We start from the raw sequence: 21,074 nt of genomic DNA on the forward strand, positions 1-21,074 counted from the left end.
AGACGTTCCCTTTCGTAGTCACTCCGAGTCACGTCGAGTGACGACGAAATGGGGGTACCAGTGTAATCACGCCACCTCTTGGCTGTCTTCCAGTGCCCTGCGTAAGTGTGAGCTCCCTGTCGTGAGACTGGCACGGATGGAGGACTCCAACTTAACACAGGAATACCAAGGTACACTGGGAAGCATATCTCAGTGGAATATCCAAACCATGCCCCCCCGAATGGAGGTCTTAGGAATACACGTATGGCCCGAGAGCGGGTAGCATAAGGAGAAACACTGGAGTGTCCAGCCCGTAGGGTGGAATCTTTCAACTCCAGGGGTGGCAAGGTGGCTTGCCGAGAGAAAGACACATCCTTAAGGAGGCTTACAGTGGAAATACACATGTGGGGGTCGCCCAGGGGGGGGACCATGCACGTGGAGGCACCTAGCAAACTGCGAAATCTGCCAGAGGCATAACCTTGGCGTTGACGTCAGCAGTGCTGGAGGAACTCAGGGCTTCTCGGGAAACTCACCTGAGGAGAATATCGCACGTATCCAGTCCTGTGCACCAGTGCATCCGTGCCGAGCGTGCCCTCGGTCAGGGAATAAAACAGGCTGAAATGGGAAGAGTCGTGGGAGGCAAACAGATCTACTTGAGCGTCCCCGAACTGTTCCCAAATCAACTGAACCGACTGTGGATGGAGTCGCCATTCGCCGGAGAGAGGCTGAATTCGAGATAGCTCGTCGGCTGCACAGTTCAGGTCTCCTGGAATGTAAATAGCACGAAGCGACCTCAGATGCTTCTGACTCCATAGGAGGAGGTGGCGGGCGAGGTGTGGCATACGGCAGGAGCGTAGACCACCTTGTAGGTTGATGTACGCTACTGTCGCGGTATTGTCTGATCGGACTAGTACGTGCTGGTCTTTGAGCAAGGCATGGAAACGTTGCAGAGCCAATCGTACTGCCAGCAACTCGAGGCAATTGACATGCAGAAGGCGCTGGGGTCCTGTCCAGGAACCCACAGCAGCATGTCCATTGCACATGGCACCCCAGCCCGTTGTGGAGGCATCTGTTGAGACAACAACATGCCTGGAAACTCGATCTAGGGGCACACTGGCCCGTAGGTTTGACCACGGGGTGAAGGTTTGACGACAGGTCGGAGTAACTGGTACTTGGAGTGTGCCCTGTTGCCATGCCCACCTCGGGACTCGATCGCGGAGCCACTGCTGTAGCGGTCTCATATGAAGCAACCCGAGCGGAGTGGCTGCGGATGCCATATGCCCCAGGAGCCTCTGAAATAGTTTCAGTGGAACCGCACTCTTGCTCTGGATTTGACGCAGGCAAGTCAGCAGTGACTGTGCGCGCTCGCTCGTAAGCTGCACGGACATGGCGACCGAGTTGATTTCCATACCGAGAAAAGAGATCCTCTGCACGGGGCAAAGTTTGCTTTTCTCCCAGTTGACCCGAAGGCCTAGACGAGCTAGGTGCCGGAACACTAGGTCCCTGTGTTCGCAAACCTGGTCTCGAGAGTGAGCTAGGATTAGACAGTCGTCAAGATAGTTCAGGACGCGAACCCCTTGTACCCCATTCCCCTCTTTTGTGAGAGGACGCTCAGCAGCCTGCGCTGAAGCGGCCAGGGAGAAACACACACGCTGAATGCAGACCACTGCACAAATCAGCAGGCAGGGATGTGAATCTCGCTGGAAAATCGCCTTTGCACCAACACTGAGTGTCTTCAAGACGAGCAGCTCTCCAGTCGATGACAGTCAGAGAAATCAGGCTTACAGGAGTGAAGAGGACCTCTTGGCTCCTCAGCAGAAACATATCTGCATGTTGCAAGCCTCCTTCCTTATATACCCACGAGCTGGGGCGGAGCTAAGCTATGCAAATTCCGCAGACTCATGGCATCTCTTTGCCATTGGCTCGTTTTTTAACACTCGAAGGTTATAGGCTTCTAAGCCAAACCCCCATTTCGTCGTCACTCGACGTAACTCGGAGTGAATACGAAAGGGAATCACGGTTACTTTCAGATAACATGGTAAACAATCTCCATTGTTTCTGTGGCATCAGCTTTTCAGCTGCGCCTGCCCTGAATTTCTTATAAAAATAAAATATTTTTTGTTAGTACGCGCTGCGTTTTACAAATAGAAATTCGATTAGGCAAAAAAATCTAGCAAATTTGTTATTAACCCAGCATGAAAGATAGGTTGACCAAAAATCAAAAATCATCAGTGCCAAAATCATAAGCAACTCCCAACGAATTACGATAATCTGTCTAAATCGACACACATTTCGCTTTCATTAATTTCCAGGCTTCAGCTAAAGCCACAAACTCAGCTCCTTAAACATAATAATTCAATTAATATGATCAATGTTGAAAACAGTTGTGCTGCTTAATATTTATTTATTTATTTTTGTGGAACCTCTTAAAAATTGTTATAAAAAGAAGACCAATCTCACTCACCGCTAACTTTTTAACAGTAGTGTATATAAATGAGTTATGAATGCAAATGACTGATGGGAAAGATTGCTCTGAACACTGCCTTATTGCATTAACTAATTCTTTACAGGAGTTATTGTGAACCAGATTACACACTTCTGCATGTGTGTTCACTGAAACTCACACTTGCAACTTCACCATGTTGCATTAACTATTGTAGAGAATTAAAACATGTCACTTATGCACAATTTTCCCGTATTGTTGGAAAGATTTTAATTTTTTGAAGTTTATACCAGAGCATGTGAGCGGAGCGGAGCAGGGAGCTGAGCGGTAATACTTCCTCCTGAGCGGAGAGCGCCTTTCTGAAGACCGCTCGCTCCGTCCGCTCAGTGCCGCTCGCTCTACTCAGAATGCCCTATTGTGATTTGGTAGCTCGGGAATCGGTGAATTAGCTAAAGCAATAGTGGGTTGGTTATGGAGTTAAAATATTGTTTTAAGGAAGTTGCGAGCCTTATGCATAACATGCATCTTGTTTGTGGGTGCGTGCGTGCGCGCGCACGCGCGCGTTTTAATATGCCTGTTTTGCAACTGCAGTTATGTTCACGGAAATAAAAAAACGAAAATCAAATATACCTTTTCAGTTATTGCATTTAATAACCAAGTTTGCCAAAGGGCTAGACATGTTTTTTAATTAAGTTAATTTAATGCATTTAAATGAATAAAAAGAACAGACTTTTATTCAGAATCACCCCGAAATAACTTCTATTTACAATCCTAGCTACTGTAAATGATACATTTATTCCAGATATTCATTACAAAGTACAAACAGAAAGCAAGTAGCCTACAGAGCTACTTATGTCTGAGCGGGATTTTTTTTACCGGTGAGCGTGAGCGATTCATCAGTGGAGCGTTCGCTTGGGACGCGAGCGACTGAGTGGAGCGCACGCGCATAGAGCGGAATATTGAGCTGAGCGTCACACCGCTCCGCTTCGCTCACATGCTCTGGTTTATACTAGCCTTTTAAGTCAGCAGAAGCCTCTACTTTATGACATGGTATTAATTTTATGGTCCATCATTATTTCTTCCTTACTTAATTAGTGAAGCTGAGTATTTATTGTTTTAGAATGGAACTCTGAAGATTATAGACAGGAAGAAACACATCTTTAAGCTGGCTCAAGGTGAATACATCGCTCCAGAGAAGATTGAGAACATCTACATGCGTAGTGACCCTGTGGCCCAGGTCTTTGTACATGGAGACAGTCTACAGGTGAGAAAAACACACAGCGGTTAATCAGAGTATATGCTTTAAATGAGAGTAAACCCATTCTGGTACTCTTTGCAGGCATGTTTAGTGGGTATTGTGGTTCCTGATCCAGACTTTCTGCCAGGATGGGCAAAGAAAAGAGGCATTGAGGGATCCTACACTGAAATGTGCAAATGCAAGGTAAACCACTTACATAGTAAAAATACATTTAAAGGCACAATATGTAAGTTTTCGCCGCCAGAGGTCGCATTTTCAAAACAATAACAAAGGCAAAGCTTGATGATGCAATGAAGGAGAGTGGGACTATCGGATATGTCGGTTTCACCATCCAGAGATGTATGGAATTCACAAATCATGTACACGGATGATTAGTTTTTGTATTACCTGTACGTTTGATCACACTATTTTATGTCATCGTAATGAATTAGCTGAAGTTGGAATGGGCAGTAATGTTTGAATGGCCTGTGCCAACCCTGAAGAACTGACGCCTGATATTGTGTTTAAACAGGAACTGAAAAATGCCATCCTAGAGGACATCATTCGGCTAGGGAAAGAAGCCGGACTGAAGTCTTTTGAACAGGTAAATATAACAAACACAATTCCCGATAACTTCAACTCTGCCACTTATCACATTTTTACACTATTTATCAGTTTTTAAGATTAATATTGTTTTTATTGTGAATAAATACTGATCCAGATATCAATACAAAAGTACTTGCACAAGGATTTTCAACCAGGGTCTATGGAACCCCTGTGGTCCGTTAACTTAAACAAATATTGTTTTTGAAAATATTCTATATAGCCGATTTCAAAATGTATTTCTAAATATGGAGAATTTATCTGATAATTATTATTTAATTTGTTATTAAGACATCCACTCTGAAGCGGTCAGAGGCGATCCTAAAATAGTCAAAAAGTCGAGACAGGACCCATCGTCAACATTTCTAAGTCCACCACTCTAGTTCATCCAAAACAAACTACAAAATAGACTCAAAGTGTTAAATACCGGAATTATCCTTTAAGTTCACTTTTCATAATTTTAAGGCCGTAAATAGGCTTTCATTTCTCAAATAAGCCCCTTTCACACAGCGCGTTGATCCCGGGAAATTGCCGGGAAATTACCAGAACGCCTTCTGTGTGAACGCAAACACGACCCGGGATTGATGCCGGGATTGATCCCGGGTTGAGGATCTAGTAACATTGCCGGGATCAGTCCCGGAACGCGTGCTGTGTGAACAAAAGCCGTAATCAATGCCGTGTCGTAATGATGACGCTGAAGTGAAGTGAAAGCAGGCTAGTGAAACGGTACGTAATGCACTAGTTTATGATCGAATCAGAGAAAAAAATGCACAAGCGTGGTTTTTCGAGAGAGAAATCGCAGCTCATAAGCAAACTATAGACGCTGTTGAGACATTACATGTCACATCGATGTCACGTGTCTTTACGGGATTTTTACGGGTTGTGTGTGAACGCACTGATTCCCGCACAGATTTCTCTGATTCCGGAAAATCACTGGCAGTGTGAATGAACCAAAGTCAAACGAACCCGGGTCGAATCACAGGTCACTTTATCCGTGTATTTTCCGGAATCTCTGTGTGAAAGGGGCTATAGTGTGATAAATGTCTTAATTTTAGTTTGAATAGGTCTTAAATTAAGGAAAGACCAGGTGTATTCACCCTGCTGAGGGGGATGTGATAAAGCCTGGTTTGGAACGAAAGCACGTTCCTCTCTCCACTCTAAGCATTCTGTAATCACTTCGCTTAAGGGCCAGTCCGGGTTTTGAATTCTTGCTCACGGAAAAACTGCTCCGTGTTCACTCCATTAATCTTAGTTTTGGAGAAGTGCATGTCAGGCTACAGCTGGTTCCCTTTCGTAGTCACTCCGAGTTACGTCGGATGACGACGAATGGGTGTTTCGCCTAGAAAGCCAATCATCTTCGTGTATTACAAAACGAGCCAATGGCGATGAAATGCCATGGGTCTGCGGAATTTGCATAGCGTATCTCCGCCCCACCGCGTGGGTATAAAAGGAGGACGCCGGCAACATGCAGGTATGTTTTCGCTTCGGAGCCAAGAGCTTCTCTTCACTCCACAAGCCAAATCCTGAGTTTCAGTGACATCATCTTCTCTTCGAGACGAGCGAACTCTCCGGTGTTGGTGTGACGGCGGTACCCAGCGAGTTTCACATTGCCTGCGATCTGAGCAGTGATCTGCCAGTCTGTGTGTTCTCCCTGGTCGCCTCAGCATCGCTGAGTTTTCCTCTCTAAAAGAACTGGACGTGGCACTTCTTTTTAAAGATGTCTCGCCCGTGTTCTTCTGGGTGCAGTCGATTCCTGTCTTCCTTTGATGGGCACAATCGCTGCTTTGCGTGTCTGGGCTTTGAGCACGCTAAAGCAGCGCTTGTGGATGACTCATGTTCCTTCTGTGGGAACATGGCCATCGCAACACTAAGGTCGAGACTCAATGATCTCATTCGAGAGAGAGTCCCCTCATCCACACCCCGATCTACACCCTCCACGAGAGGTGGTACTTCGGCTGGTGGACAGGGTGACTTGACGGTGACGGTGTGGAACAATCCGACGATGCGTCCTAGGACCACACCATCCTCTTCAGTGTTGCAACCCGCGAGTGCTGCGGTGAATTTACCGGGTTCATCTACTGATGCCCCGCGTATTTCATTCGGTGCTCCAGAGGAGGACTCGATGTCAATCGCGGCATCACAAGGCAGGCACGAGTCATCGGGAAGTGACGATGCGGCTGTGTTGCCTCCTTCTGGAGTTCCAGCGTTGTCCGTATCAGATCCCGAGATGACGGCCATGCTCTCCCGGGCCGCCGCGAGCATCGGGCTGGAGTGGACCCCTCCGCCCTGCCCTGAGCGCTCGCGGTTGGATGATTGGTTTTTGGGTGTGGCTGCCGCCTCACGGCCACAGCCAACCCCAATACCATTCTTCCTGGAAGTGCATGAGGAGTTGGCGAAGTCATGGAAGGCTCCTTTGACCTCCCGTGTACGTTCGTCAGCTTTCTCCGCCTTTCCCCCCCTCGATGGGGCGGTCGCCCATGGGTACAATGAGATTCCCCCGGTTGAACGTTCTGTTGCCATGCAACTGTTTCCTCAGAGTGCTTCATCTCGTGGTACTCCTAAGCACCCGTCCAAGGCCTGTATTTTTTTGTCCACCCTCGTGGCGAGATCTCATGATCGCAGGACAGGCGGCCGCCGCTCTGCATGCGATGAGCACCTTGCAGGTCTACCAGGCCCAGCTGCTCAGAGATATGCCATGGCGGGGACTGACCCAGGGCTCTTTGAGGAGCTGCGTGCCGCCACTGACCTCGCTCTCCGAGCGACAAAAGTGGCCTCAAGCTCCCTGGGTCAGGTGATGGCCACCTCTGTGGTCCAGGAGCGTCACCTTTGGCTGACCCTGACTGATATGCGGGACGCCGAGCGCACTCATCTGCTCGACGCCCCCATATCCCAGGCCGCCCTCTTCGGCGGAGCGGTTGAGGACTTTGCCCAGCAGTTCTCAACCGCACAGAAGCAGTCTGAGGCGATCAAACATATTCTGCCCCGACGGCCTGCTGCTGCCTCCACCCAGCCATCGGTACAGACGCCTCAGCCTGCTCGCCGCCGAGGGCACCCTCCTGTGGCTCCCTCCCCTCCCGCACGGCCCCTGCAGCAGCCTTCACCCGGGCTGCGTCGTGGAGGAGGCCGCAGGAAGGCGCTCTCAAGCCCCGTGCCCAGCTAAACGCCAGGCTAAGTGGTGCTCCTGAGACGGGCTGCTCAGTGATGGTGTCGGTTTTTTCCCAGGAGGTGGTTGCAGGCCCCCTCCAGCGGGAGAATCTTTTGTTCTCCCGCTGCTCACCCACTGGAGGGCAGTACCCTATTATGGTGAAAGAAAGAACCGATACACCTATCATTGAGCACACAGAGCCGGTTGACAGTGCGTGATGCCTCCGGGCCTCGCCGCTCTCATCCCTCTCTGTCACAGAGTTCTCGGACCGCGGTGTGCGCCGCCCCCGGGCCTCGCCACTCCCGTCCCCCTCTGTCCCAGAGGGTGCGGATGACAGTGTGTGCCGTCCCCGGACCTCACCACTCTCGTCCCCCTCTGTCGCCAGACCCCTGGCAGAGCAGACTCCCGTGGAACGCTGGTCCTTCCCTGGGCTCCTCTGTCAGGACGTGGAGCATGACCGTGCCCCCGCACCGGGACGCTATGCCACCCTCGCCTGGGCCAGTCACTCCGCTTCGCTGCCCCTCCGGGGGGACGCCTGTGGTTCGCATGACCCCGCTGGTTCAGTTTCTGGCAGCTTGGTTAGAGCTTCCCAGCCTGTCCTGTTGGGTCGCCCGAACTATCAGGCTCGGCTATGCGATTCAGTTCCTGGATCTGCGCGTCTGATCCTGGATCTGCGCGTCTTGAACCGCTCCCTTCACAGGCTGCCGTTCAAGATGCTCACGGCCAAACGCATTTTCGAATGCGTGCGGCCACAGGATTGGTTTGCAGCGATAGACTTGAAGGACGCCTACTTTCATGTCTCTATTTTACCTCGACACAGACCGTTTCTCCGGTTTGCTTTCGAGGGGCAGGCATACCAGTACGCGGTTCTCCCATTCAGGTTGGCTCTGTCTCCTCGCGTCTTTACGAAAGTCGTCGAGGCAGCCCTTGTTCCCCTACGCGAACACGGGGTTCGCATCCTGAATTACCTCGACAACTGGCTAATACTGGCTCACTCTCGAGATCAGGTTTGCGAACACAGAAACTTAGTGCTCCGGCACCTAGCCCGTCTGGGCCTTCGGGTCAACTGGGAGAAGAGCAAACTCTCCCCCGTGCAGAGGATCTCTTTTCTCGGTATGGAGATCGACTCGGTCGCTATGTCCGCGCAGCTTACGAGCGAGCGCGCACACTCACTGCTGACTTGTCTTCGACAGTTCGATGGCAAGAGTGTGGTCTCACTGAGTTTGTTTCAGAGGCTCCTGGGGCATATGGCATCTGCAGCCACGGCAACGCCGCTCGGATTGCTTCATATGAGACCGCTTCAGCTGTGGCTTCGCGAACGAGTCCCGAGGTGGGCATGGCATCATGGCACGCTCCGAGTTCCAGTAACTCCGACCTGCCGTCAGACCTTCACCCCGTGGAGGAACCTCAGTTTTCTACGGGCCGGTGTTCCCATAGAACGAGTTTCCAGGCATGTTGTTGTCTCCATAGATGCCTCTTCCACGGGCTGGGGCGCCATGTGCAACGGACATGCTGCCGCGGGCTCCTGGACAGGACCCCAGCGTCTTCTGCATGTCAATTGCCTCGAGTTGCTGGCAGTATGCCTTGCTCTGCACCGTTTTCGCACGTTGCTCAAGGGTCAACATGTACTAGTCTGTTCAGACAATACCGCGACAGTAGCGTACATCAACCGTCAGGGTGGTCTACGCTCCGGCAGTATGTCGCAACTCGCATGCCACCTCCTATTATGGAGTCAGAAGCACCTGAGGTCCCTTCGTGCTATCTACATTCCGGGAGATCGGACCTTTGCAGCCGACGAGCTGTCACGGTTTCGGCCCGTTCCCGGCGAATGGCGACTCCATCCCCAGTCGGTCCAGCTGATCTGGGACCAGTTCGGGGACACACAGATAGACCTGTTTGCCTCTCACGACTCATCCCATTGCGCCCTGTATTACTCCCTGTCCGAGGGCACCCTCGGCACGGATGCACTGGCGCACAGCTGGCCGCGGGGCCTACGCAAATATGCGTTTCCCCCAGTGAGCCTTCTCGCACGGACCTTGTGCAAGATCAAGGAGGACGAGGAGCAGATCATTCTGGTTGCGCCGTACTGGCCCACCCGGACCTGGTTCTCCGAGCTGATACTCCTCGCGACAGCACCTCCTTGGCCAATTCCTCTGAGGAAGGATCTCCTTTCTCAGAGACGGGGCACCCTCTGGCACCCTCGACCTGATCTTTGGAGGATCCACGTGTGGCTCCTGGACGGGACGAGGCAGGTTTGAGTACCCTGCCACCAGCGGTGGCGGCTTCCATCACTTCCGCTAGAACATCGTCCACGAGACATGTCTATGCGTTGAAGTGGAACCTCTTCGTCAACTGGTGCTCTTCTCGCCGAGAAGACCCCAGAAGATGCCCGATCACTGTCGTGCTTTCCTTCCTGCAAGATGGGCTGGAGCGAAGGCTGTCTCCCTCCACCCTGAAGGTGTATGTGGCCGCCATTGCTGCATATCACGAAGCAGTTGAAGGTAAGTCTCTGGGGAAGCACGACCTGATCGTCAGGTTCCTGAGAGGAGCGAGGAGACTGAATCCTCCTCGCCCTCCTCTCTTTCCCTCTTGGGACCTCTCTGTGGTGTTAAATGCCTTACAGAGGCCTACCTTTGAGCCTCTGCAATCAGATTAAGTTCCTGTCTATAAAGACAGCGCTCCTGGTTGCATTGGCCTCCATCGAGAGGGTAGGGGACCTGCACGCATTCTCCGTTGACGAAGCGTGCCTGGAATTCGGGCCCGGTCACTCTCACGTGATCCTGAGACCCCGGCCTGGATATGTGCCCAAGGTTCCCACCACTCCCTTCAGGGACCAGGTGGTGAACCTGCAAGCGCTGCCCCTGGAGGAGGCAGACCCAGCCTTGGCACTGCTCTGTCCAGTTCGCGCTCTCCGTGCCTACGTAGACAGGATGCAGTGTTTCAGGACCTCAGACCAGCTCTTTGTCTGTTATGGTGGGAGACTGAAGGGAAAGGCTCTCTCAAAGCAGAGGTTGTCACACTGGATACTGGACGCCATTGCTTTGGCTTACCAACAGCAAGGCCGACCGTGCCCCCTAGGTGTGACAGCCCACTCCACCCGGAGTGTGGCTTCCTCTTGGGCTCTAGCGCATGGCGCCTCGCTGACAGACATCTGTAGAGCTGCAGGCTGGGCGACACCCAACTCATTCGCCAGATTTTATAATCTCCGAGTGGAGCCTGTGTCCTCTCGTGTACTCGCTTCAGTTAGCTAGTATTGGACCCGCTCAGGTGTCTTCGCTTGCTCGCCATTCCACTCCACGGACTGGATACGTGCGATATATTCCTCAGGTGAGCCTTCCTCTCTGAAGCCCTGGTCACTCCAGCGTTCCTCCATATGAAGCCCCCCGGCCATATGTGTGTTCTTAAGTCCTCCCTACGGGTAGGCATGATGCGGCATATTTCCTCTGAGATATGCTTCCCAGTGTACCTTGGTATTCCTGTGTTAAGTAGGACTCCTTCGTCTGTGCCAGTATCACGACAGGGGGATCAGACTTTCGCAGGGCACTGGAAGACAGCTGTGAAGGTGGCGTGATTACACGGGGACCCCCATTCGTTGTCATCCGACGTAACCCGGAGTGACTACGAAAGGGAACGTCTCGGTTACGTATGTAACCCTCGTTCCCTGAGTAGGGAACGGAGACATTACGTCTCCCTGCCACTTCCGCTGTACCGCTGGGTAGACGCCTGAGTTTAGTCTCGGCTCCTCAGCGAAGACATACCTGCATGTTGCCGGCGTCCTCCTTTTATACCCACGCGGTGGGGCGGAGATACGCTATGCAAATTCCGCAGACCCATGGCATTTCATCGCCATTGGCTCGTTTTGTAATACACGAAGATGATTGGCTTTCTAGGTGAAACCCCCATTCGTCGTCATCCGACGTAACGTCTCCGTTCCCTACTCAGGGAACGAGGGTTACATACGTAACAGAGACGTTCACTGCGGTCCAAATCCGAGCGCGTTTGTTCCCGGCGCCCCCCGCAGCGTTGGTCTGGTTTCACACTCAACTTGATTCTATCGAACCCTGGTGCGTTTGCGTGCATATTACGTCATCGCGAACGTGCACAGCGCATGATAGAAAACAGAACCGGGTCAATATTGGCCGTTCCTCAATACCAAGTACGCAAACTGCGGACTTGGGTCCTTGGTAGTTCAGACTTTCCAAGTTCGACTCAGGAGAACCGAACTCCCGAGGACGAGAGGACGCGAGTCCGGTTATTCTGCAAATGGAACAGCGCGTTCTTGATCGTGTGACTCATCTCGCTCTGGCTACTCCAGTTATATCTTTATGTATATTTTAAGGCAACAATAAAACGAAATATGGTATAAAATACAACTCTGCCTCTTTTCATCAACAATAAAACGAAATGTATATAAAAAACCTCTTTTCATTTATAAATGAACATATTAATGGCCACACAAATGTGGTTCAGGCAACGCACATTGATTATTTTCACTGCATATATTTATAACACGAGATATAAAACAACCCTGCTTACTTTTGTTTTCATTTCAAAAATATGAAACATTATTGATCATTAAAACTGACATTTAACAAACAGAGACAGGGTTGTATCGTTTTATTTTATTATGCATGTACACATACAGTGAAGAGAATGCATAGTTAAATATATATAAAGAATATTTTATATATTTTAGAATATATAACATTACACAACCCTGTCTCTTTTTGTTAAATGTCAGTTTTAATGATCAATAATATCCAGTATAAAAGTATAAGTAGCCTAATAGGTAGGCTATAAGAAGCTATGCAATGAGAAATAAAGCAAACAATTCAGTCAAACATTAGTCAGCTCTCTAATAGGCTACAAAGTTAAAGTTAAATAGCCTAAATATATAAAGTTATGAAACTTCACTTTACCCTCCGCCAAAACAATTAGCCATGGAACAAACTATATATTAATGTAGTTTAGCATTGTTTGGTCTTATAAGATAAATAAAAACATGCACTGAAAAGTTATGTAGATGGTTGAGTATTTGTCAAGCTAAGTACATTTTCTTTTCATAGATTAAAATAGCTTTTAAAATATGCAAACTGGCAATATTAAAGCGGTTTAAAACATCTCCCCTTAAAACGTTATTGGTCTCGACTATTTAAATAAAGTTACTTTGACTTGGCCTGAAAAAAATTTCAGTCAGAAGAATTTTTTTCACTTTAATCCCTGTAAATAACATTAACATACATTATTACATTATGCATAACTAGTGTTGACCCGATTTTTACATTTTATTCCAGCAGAATAAAATGAAGTAATAATCTTAAAAATAATGTTACACTCTCTGTTTGACAATAACATTTAATTGTAAATGATTATTATTATTACTAATAATATAATAATTATTATTAATACATATTATTGTGTATATATTCTATTATTACATATATTTTTATATTTTAGATACATATTTTACTAGTAGTATTAATAAATATACTATTAATAAATATACTATTAAATATTGTTAATATTATCTTTATATAATTATTATTTTAATTATTATTCATAACTATTAATTCTGATAATATTATTTAGTGACTCATGTTATATTTATATTACTGTGAAATGTAAGCAATTTTATACTAGTTGGTTGAGTTTAGATGGAGCGTTCCTGGGTCAGAAAAAGTTGACAACCCCTGTACAAGAATGATTGTGTATTCTTTTATCTAATCTGTGTGTTTGTAGGTGAGAGACATTGCCCTGCATGCAGAGATGTTCTCTGTTCAGAATGGACTCCTCACACCAACACTGAAAGCAAAGAGAACCGAGCTGAGAAGCCACTTCAGGGAGCAGACTGACCAGCTCTATGCCAAAATCAAAATGTGAACACTGAGAGTGACAACTAGAACACCCCAAAACATGCATACTTGCAATGTGTTGATGATTATAAAGGAGGTGCTCCAGTTCTGTCATGTTATTGCATCAGGACCACTGCAGATGTTGATACTACCACTTGGAGGTGCCAGCGTCGTTTCTCAAAAGAGGTGAAGTACTGCCCCACCAGCGAAGCACATAGCAGACATTTCATGAGCTCTGCTGTTAATCTGTGATGACAATTCAAGAAAACTGGAAGTGAACCATCCCATTGCCTTAGGCCAGTGAATGGCTTGAGTCTAATAATCCAGAACACATGCAAGATCATATAAAACAAAATGACAGGCTGATACTCGTATGCCAAAAACGTGCTGACAGGTTTCTGATTTGTAAAGCATGTGCAGATATTTTCAACAAAACCTATTTAAAATATAGTGATTTCCAATAAACTTGTGTAAATGGATATTTCATTCACGATGCTTATTATTTAAATGTAGGGTCCTTATGTCAAAATGCTTCTGTTATGATAAATCATGTGTTTGACACAGACTCATATTTCCATATCTGAATAAATGATTTCCACTGAATTTAACAGTAGAATGACATCAAACTGGTTGTGGTTGATGCTCAGATTCCACTAACAGCCCTTTGAAATCTGTCCATCTCAAATGTGCCTCTCTCATGGAGATTAAAGCTTGTATATAGGTTATCTATTTATGTTTGTACATCTTTTAATGTATTCTGTTTCATGTAAATTGTGCAAAAGTTTTTGTAGCATGTGGGTGTGAGACAGAAATAAATTGATGGCATTGCCTTTTAATAGTCTTTGGGTTTGTTTTCTTTAACTTAGTTCCTATTCACTATTTCTGATACAGACCTCAGTGTCTGTATTTAGAAAATGTGAGTGTTGCACAATAGAATATTGGCAATGCATTTCCTCATTGTGAATTATTCATCAAACATCAGTATATTATATTATTGCATCTATTTGTAGGTGTTTGTAGTAATATAATTACTAAAGCATAACTACATTTCTGGTTCACAGACAGTGGGAATGATCTGAACATATTAAAAAAAGTTGCTGTTTGAAAAGTTCTCTTAATATTTCTTTCATTGGTGCTATTTTATATGTAAAAACAAAAAATATTGGGGAAAAGATTTTATATTGTAATCATGGAGTGTTGATAAAGGCCTACTCTAAGGCCTGCTACTAAGAGTCCAAGGCAAATGGCTAATTATTTTCATGAAAGAAACTGAAAAGACAATGAGGCATATGATTAAATGAATGGATGAGATACTCCTTTTCTTTAGGTTACGATTCCGTTGTCACTTGCAACCTGTGCTCAAGGCGATTGATACACCTGAACAAACTTTCTAAATGCAAACACCCTTGTAATTCAGGAAACTGGTTTCACTGGCTGTCAGTGTCCTACACGCTATATAGACACAGGTTGTGAAAACTTGTTTTTCTTCTCCCAATCTAAATATTTGAGATCTCTATAATTTCCAACCATCAGTTTATTTCAAAATGTCTTAAATGCCTGCTCAATACCGAATCATTTTTAAACGTCGGTAACACAAACTCTCAGAATCTCAATTAAATATTGACCAATCATCCAGTGCACCACAGAGCTGTTTAATTACATACAGAAAAATCATACATTCATGATTGTGCCATAAACATGATTCTTTTTTTCATGTGTGCGTAATTAGAAATTCATCACGTACACAATGCATGCATGACCTCAACTGAAAGAATTCTTTATGACAGTGTTTTTCTCAGTTGACTGATGCTGACTATTACAACAAAAAGAGTCGTAACATTTATGCACTTACAGTGATGGTTTGGACAGTCATTTGCACCAAAGACTTCAACTTTTAGACAAAAATGTCAATGCATGTATACATTTTTCTGTGGTAGTGGACTGGATGTCACTGATACCTTCCACAGCTTAACTTAATTTAACAAAGTATGTCTGTAAATAATGCATTTATCGTGTCTCTGTGGAAAACTACAGTACATATTACATTTCAGAAGTAACCAAAATCTGTTAACATGGCTCAGTGAGAAGCACCAGGAATAGTTCTGATTGTTGTTTGCTTTTCACATTAAAACAGGCACACTGGTTTCACCGTCCATTGCTTGAACTGATTTAATGCCCACCTATGATTCCCATTTAGTCAAACTAGTGCAATAACACATTCAAGTTGATCAAAGTCACTGATTACTGTAATTCTGCCACTTTTTTTATTCATTATTATTATATTTTTTTATTTGAAAACCAGAGGCAAGCAACAAATAAATGGTATATAGTCACAAGATGAAAAAGACCTGAGCACCTAATTTTACATACAACACTTTAAATGCCAATTAGACTTGTTAGGAACAACATCAACAATAAGAGTTGAAAAAGAATTTCCCTGTGTAAAAAGGGTCTTACACTTTTAAACTCAACCCCTAAATCTATATCATATGCCTAAAGTTCCCTTGTACCTTCAAGGGTTGAAGTACATCTCTTTGGTGAGCATTGAGACAATGCAGGGGATTTGTTTCCTAGCGTCAAAGTCAGGCATGTTGGAGGTCGACTCAAAGTTGTACGCCACTTTATGGTTGACCCTGGTCATGATCTGCATGAGCTCAAGTTCTTTTCCATAATTTGCTATCATTTCACAGAGAGACTGAATGAACCATGAACCGGTCATGGTGTTTCTCCAGGAGTAGTAACCTGACAGAGAAAAGAAATACATTAGGAAACATTCCATGCATGTAAATTAGGGCTTTCAAAATTAACACGTTAAAGCATTCGATTCATTTTTTCAGTTTAACATGTTCAAAAAATTTAACGCAATTAATGCAGCATTCATTTTTTCCACCATCCTTTAGCTAGCTTTACATTATATAATCACGCAAATGCTTTTAAACCATTCGAGCGTGACAAGACTCATGCACAGAATGCTGCTTCATTATGAACAAACTGAACAATTTATTACAAACAAACACACAAAATTATGCCAAAATGCCAGTTTCGTCAAGTATCCACATAAGCACAGTCTTAAATTAACGTAAAGAGAATGGTATGCATGTCAGATGTGTCATGTGCGGCAGGTCTTAAAGTGACCGCAGCCTAATAAACCCCCTGCGGTCTGTCATTAATGTTAATCAAAGAACAAAAGAAAAAGTGAAAATCACTCCCTGCTCTTGACTGAATAACTTTTGTAGCTTTAATTTAAAAATCTATATTTAATTTATAATTTATGCAGAGAAAACAAGTGTTTGATAATTCTTCAATTTATGTAGCCTATTGGCCGATTTTCTACCCGTTAGATCGATTTTTTAAAATGTACAATCTTTATGTGGTTTCTACATTAATTTGGAGATTGAATGTGAAATTATTACAATACAAAAATATACTAAAAACTTTAATTTTAGGTGCAATTAAATCACAATTAATTAAATGTGCAAATTAATAGTTTTTTTAATCGATTGACAGCATTAACGTAAATTCTTCATTTAGAGAATTAGCTTCAAATATATATGCCTACTTGGGTTTCAATTGATTAATCAGCATATAAGAAATACTATCAGTAGCCACAAATCATTCGTAGTGAACTTTCCTTTGTGAAAAATATTTAAAGCTCACTGAGGCTGCATTTATAGACCAAAAATACAGAAAAGTAGTAATATTGTGAAATTATTCAAAATTATTGTGAAATATTATTATACATTATTAAAATAACTGTTTTCTATGTTAAACTGTATGCCATTTCAGCATCATTACTCCAGACTTCAATTCCACATAATGCTTCAGAAATCCTTCTAATATGCTGATTTCGTAGTGTACATTCATTATGTTTGTGAATATTTCAGAGGGAACATTCGTGTGCTTTGTGTGTCTGCACCTGGTACTGTAGAGTACGCATAGAGGAAGTCTGCCTCCACAGGGATCCTCACTGGACCATCTGAGCTGCTACTGGCATCAGTCTCCACACCGGGATCCAGCTCTGTACCTCTGCAAGCCTGGATAATTCAAGAGTGGAAAACTAGCACTCTGAGCCAGCTCATTATAAACATCAACCCAGAAAACACACACACACACGATGACAGCAGAGATTCAGGATGTACCTGTATGAAGAAAAGTTTAGGCTTTCCCACTAGTGATGGGCAGCGGTCTCCTCTGAACAGGCTAGTTAAGGACTTTAGCTCCACAGAACCATCAGTGCCAAAAAACACACCCTCGTCTCCATGACTGAGCATCACACACACTAATGATGCACAGCGACTGTGGTCGTCACAGGCAACTGAGAGAACAACAAACAGCCATGTTACAATTGGTTATAATTCAAATTGTATAAAAAGTATAATGATCAATTAACATAACATTTGGGTATTGGCAGCTGATTCAAATTAATTTGGTAGTTTTTCAGTTAAAACATCAACACGCTTTTTTAAATAACAACTTAATGCCCTGATCGCAATAACAAGACAACTTGGGATTTTAAGATTCATCTACTGATACTGAAGCAGAGAGCTGAGCGACAGGATATAAGAATTCATTTAAAGTTTGTGCAGACTGAGTGTAAAATGAATACACCATACCTGCTTTTAAAACCTGCTTAATCTGCGTTACTGTCTGGTCATTATACACTTTCACAGTGTATCCAAGCTTTCGAAACACATTCATTACGTTTCCTGCATCTACATCTGTGCCATTGCGTTGGTTCATGCCTGTAGGAGGTGAAGAACAGGTAACCATCACTCTATTACATATAAACAGATTTTTTTTTAATGACTTAAAAAGGTTTAAGACTAGAGAAGCACAATATATTCATTACATTGTTAATTGATATTAGTGATTCACACTTTCACAGTATGGCCATCAATACTTAATCATCATTCCACTGTCGGTTGGAAATCTTGTATCTCCATTTATCGTCTTTTTTCCATAAATCATTACTATTGGTCACCCTTTATGTCCGTCCGTGGGTATAAAATTTAAAACCAATCATTTACAAACATTGATTATATGTATAAAAATTGCAAAATATGCATAAATTATGCACATTCACAGTACTTTATGAGAGTAGGCGGAAGTAAAGAGCTATTTTGGAGCATGTTGCGTTTTTGACTCTATGATTGGTGTAATTTTCTGTACAGCATCATAGCTGCACGCAGTTTGAACAGTCTCTGCTTGTTTGCAATGCAAGGGTAAATAAAGAATTGGTTCTATGACTTTGAATAAGTACAGCATTTTCTTTACGCAAGAAACATAAAGACTAATGTTTTATGTATTTGAGGAGCAGAGAAGAATGTCTTAGTCTAGCATTTGTCATCGAGTCATAGCCAATACTGTCATAAATAGCGTGTGCGTAGCACTTCGTCTTTAAAAACACAAGATTTTGGCCACATGACAGAAAAAAAAAAAACTGCGCCCACATAGCTACAGTAAACTTTATAAGTTTAATATATGCGTAATATATGCACTTATTGCCTGAGATTCGGCCGGACTAATGACAGATAAAGCACGTATGTCCAAAATCTACTGGTCAAAAAATTCCTAACTCCATTTGAGCTTGATTTTGGGTAAAATGTCAACAATAAAATGAAACATGCAAGTGTCTGACCACATATAAAAGCATTAACTTTGACAGGGTGGTGTTTAATTATTTAAAAAAATATTCTGTTTTTTTCCTTCTCCTGAAAAGTAGCGTTTTTGGATATTCAAGGTTTCCACCTATATACACACCTATATACACAAACAAACACACACACACACGAAAACAAAAAACAGTAAGACATATTTATTTTGGGTTCGTCTAAAGATTACATTTACATATTCTTATTACATATAATACATTTATTATTTTACTATACTACTAAATTTGTTCACTGTTGAAATGCATTTACTTATGAACAGAACAATCATCTGAGTTTGATGAGCATTCAAATTGACACTATTCACAAAAACAAGACGACTGACAAGTGTTACCTGTCTTGCGATCAAAGTTCTTGTTGTTGATGATGACGCAGTGCCCAATGTTGGGGTAGTTCAGGCTGTATCTGAAGACATGTGACTGACCCTTAGCGTCCACCTGCACGGGCTGCAGTCCAGATGCCACATCTGTACCAGGACTGGACAAACAGATGGATGAATCAATTAGATGAAACTGTAGCTACTATAAATGGAAGACATATTAAATGCGATTATGCAGATGTTTGTATGGGTTTGTTCTTTTCTTATATATTTTAGCAGTTACCGTAATATTCATGGAAGTTAATGGTTTAAACTTATAATAATAATAATACATATGAATATATAATAATACATATGAATATATAATAATTTACGTTACAACCCTTCACGTGATTAGGCCTAAATGCTCAAATAAACAAGTAGAAACAACCCAGTCTATATATTTAAACACCATGGTAACAAAAAAAGAAAGCAATTGTTAGGGAATTTAATACTGTTTTTGATAGATATGTCAATCACTTCTGAAAGCTGCATAGCAACAGTCGTCAATGTCATCTTACACTGTTGTAGCCTCGCGCCGCGCGTCCACGCAGTCTCCGTTCATCTCCAAACGTTTGACGATCACTCTTAAAGATAAAAAAAAAGGTTTCCTCTTCACCAGAAGAAGCTGTTACAAGTGTAAATGGAGGCGTACAACGCGTTATAACGGGCTCTCAGCAGAATGAGCACCGAACCAGCATGCCGGATGTATTTTCTTTGTTGTTTGTTGTCTCGCACGACCAGCCAATGGGAAGCTGGGAGGAATAAAAAAACAGAAATAAGACTTGGGGTAGTGTACTTTAGTTAACAATTTATAAATGCAAAAGGCAGCGTTTCCAAATATATTAACTAGCAAAGTCAAATACAGTATTAACAGAATGGCTGTGTTTCAAAGCCTAGCGAGCTGTCTTCCCGCGTGTTGGGAGTGTTACAAACGTTTAGTCATAAAGTGCCCAACAACCCGGTCAAGGTGTGAAGGTTTAAAGACACAGTCATTGTAACGTTAAAGAAGGTCAAGTCCCGCTTGCCCTGCTATTGCATTAAAAATACATTTGAGACATAATTACAGCAAAGAATGAATGCATATTAAATTTACTATTCTAGTACACAAGTAAATCCACGATTTTATTGGAATGCAGAGAGTCTATTTTAATATATTCAATACTATTACAACTATGCATCCGTATGCATGGCGTTTCTTTGTCTGCTTTTGTGCGTGTAACCGGATAACAAGTGTAAAGATTGACATAAAAAACAACCCCAAAAACGTTAATGTCGAGAAAACAATGGTACTTACCAAAAATTGGATAATGTCATGTAAGTGATAGCTTGTGATGTACAAGATTCCGACGATAAAGCGGTTACTGTGCATCCAGGAAGTGTGCTCTAGCTCTAGATTGTTGGAGACACAGACATCATATAGATAGACGCCCTATCGACCGCTACTGCCTATTGGCGCAGACGAGCCGTGGGGCCGCCATCTTAAACCGGTCACCCGCTCCGCTCAGTGTAATCTGTTTGGCAGGTGCAATGAGCTGCCAGCGCATTTAATTAATCATATCTCACTGAATACCGAACTGATTTTCACGCGTTTTTTTTTTTTTTTGCTGCAAAGGTCATACACGTAGCTACGATACAGGACACATTGAATATTTTGTTCACAAAATACAACTAATAGTACGGTAATGTTAGATGTTAAATCTTACTTGTGTAAAGTAATCCGTGAGTGATGGTCCGCCGATTTGAGCAGGAATATGCTGCACAGTGCTCTGGCATCTACTGCTGCTA

At 44.0% G+C, this 21,074-nt stretch overlaps 2 protein-coding genes across 4 annotated transcripts in view; one reads left to right on the forward strand and one right to left on the reverse strand.

The window, feature by feature from the left end:
* Window positions 1-14,100, forward strand: part of acsl1a (acyl-CoA synthetase long chain family member 1a) — a 55,351-nt gene extending 41,251 nt beyond the window's left edge. For all 3 annotated transcript variants that reach the window (XM_077205002.1, XM_077205003.1, XM_077205001.1), the window contains exons 18-21: window positions 3,543-3,686; window positions 3,762-3,863; window positions 4,192-4,263; window positions 13,147-14,100. In XM_077205002.1, the coding sequence (XP_077061117.1) occupies window positions 3,543-3,686; window positions 3,762-3,863; window positions 4,192-4,263; window positions 13,147-13,287 (459 nt within the window). In that variant the 3' untranslated portion in view covers window positions 13,288-14,100. The remainder of the gene's footprint in view (window positions 1-3,542; window positions 3,687-3,761; window positions 3,864-4,191; window positions 4,264-13,146) is intronic.
* Window positions 14,101-14,890: 790 nt separating this feature from the next.
* casp3a (caspase 3, apoptosis-related cysteine peptidase a) lies at window positions 14,891-20,694 on the reverse strand. Its single transcript, XM_077205020.1, has 7 exons — window positions 20,584-20,694; window positions 19,808-20,041; window positions 19,263-19,405; window positions 17,873-18,001; window positions 17,399-17,574; window positions 17,176-17,293; window positions 14,891-16,001 (listed from the first exon to the last, which is right to left on the reverse strand). Exons 2-7 carry the CDS (start codon window positions 19,849-19,851, stop codon window positions 15,772-15,774), a joined length of 840 nt encoding a protein of 279 aa, XP_077061135.1. The 5' UTR covers window positions 19,852-20,041; window positions 20,584-20,694; the 3' UTR covers window positions 14,891-15,771.
* Window positions 20,695-21,074: the final 380 nt, after the last annotated feature.

Source organism: Siphateles boraxobius, unplaced genomic scaffold (assembly GCF_051911475.1).
Source record: "Siphateles boraxobius isolate OS27281-9 unplaced genomic scaffold, OSU_SipBor_1 53, whole genome shotgun sequence".
Lineage (NCBI taxonomy): Eukaryota > Metazoa > Chordata > Actinopteri > Cypriniformes > Leuciscidae > Siphateles > Siphateles boraxobius.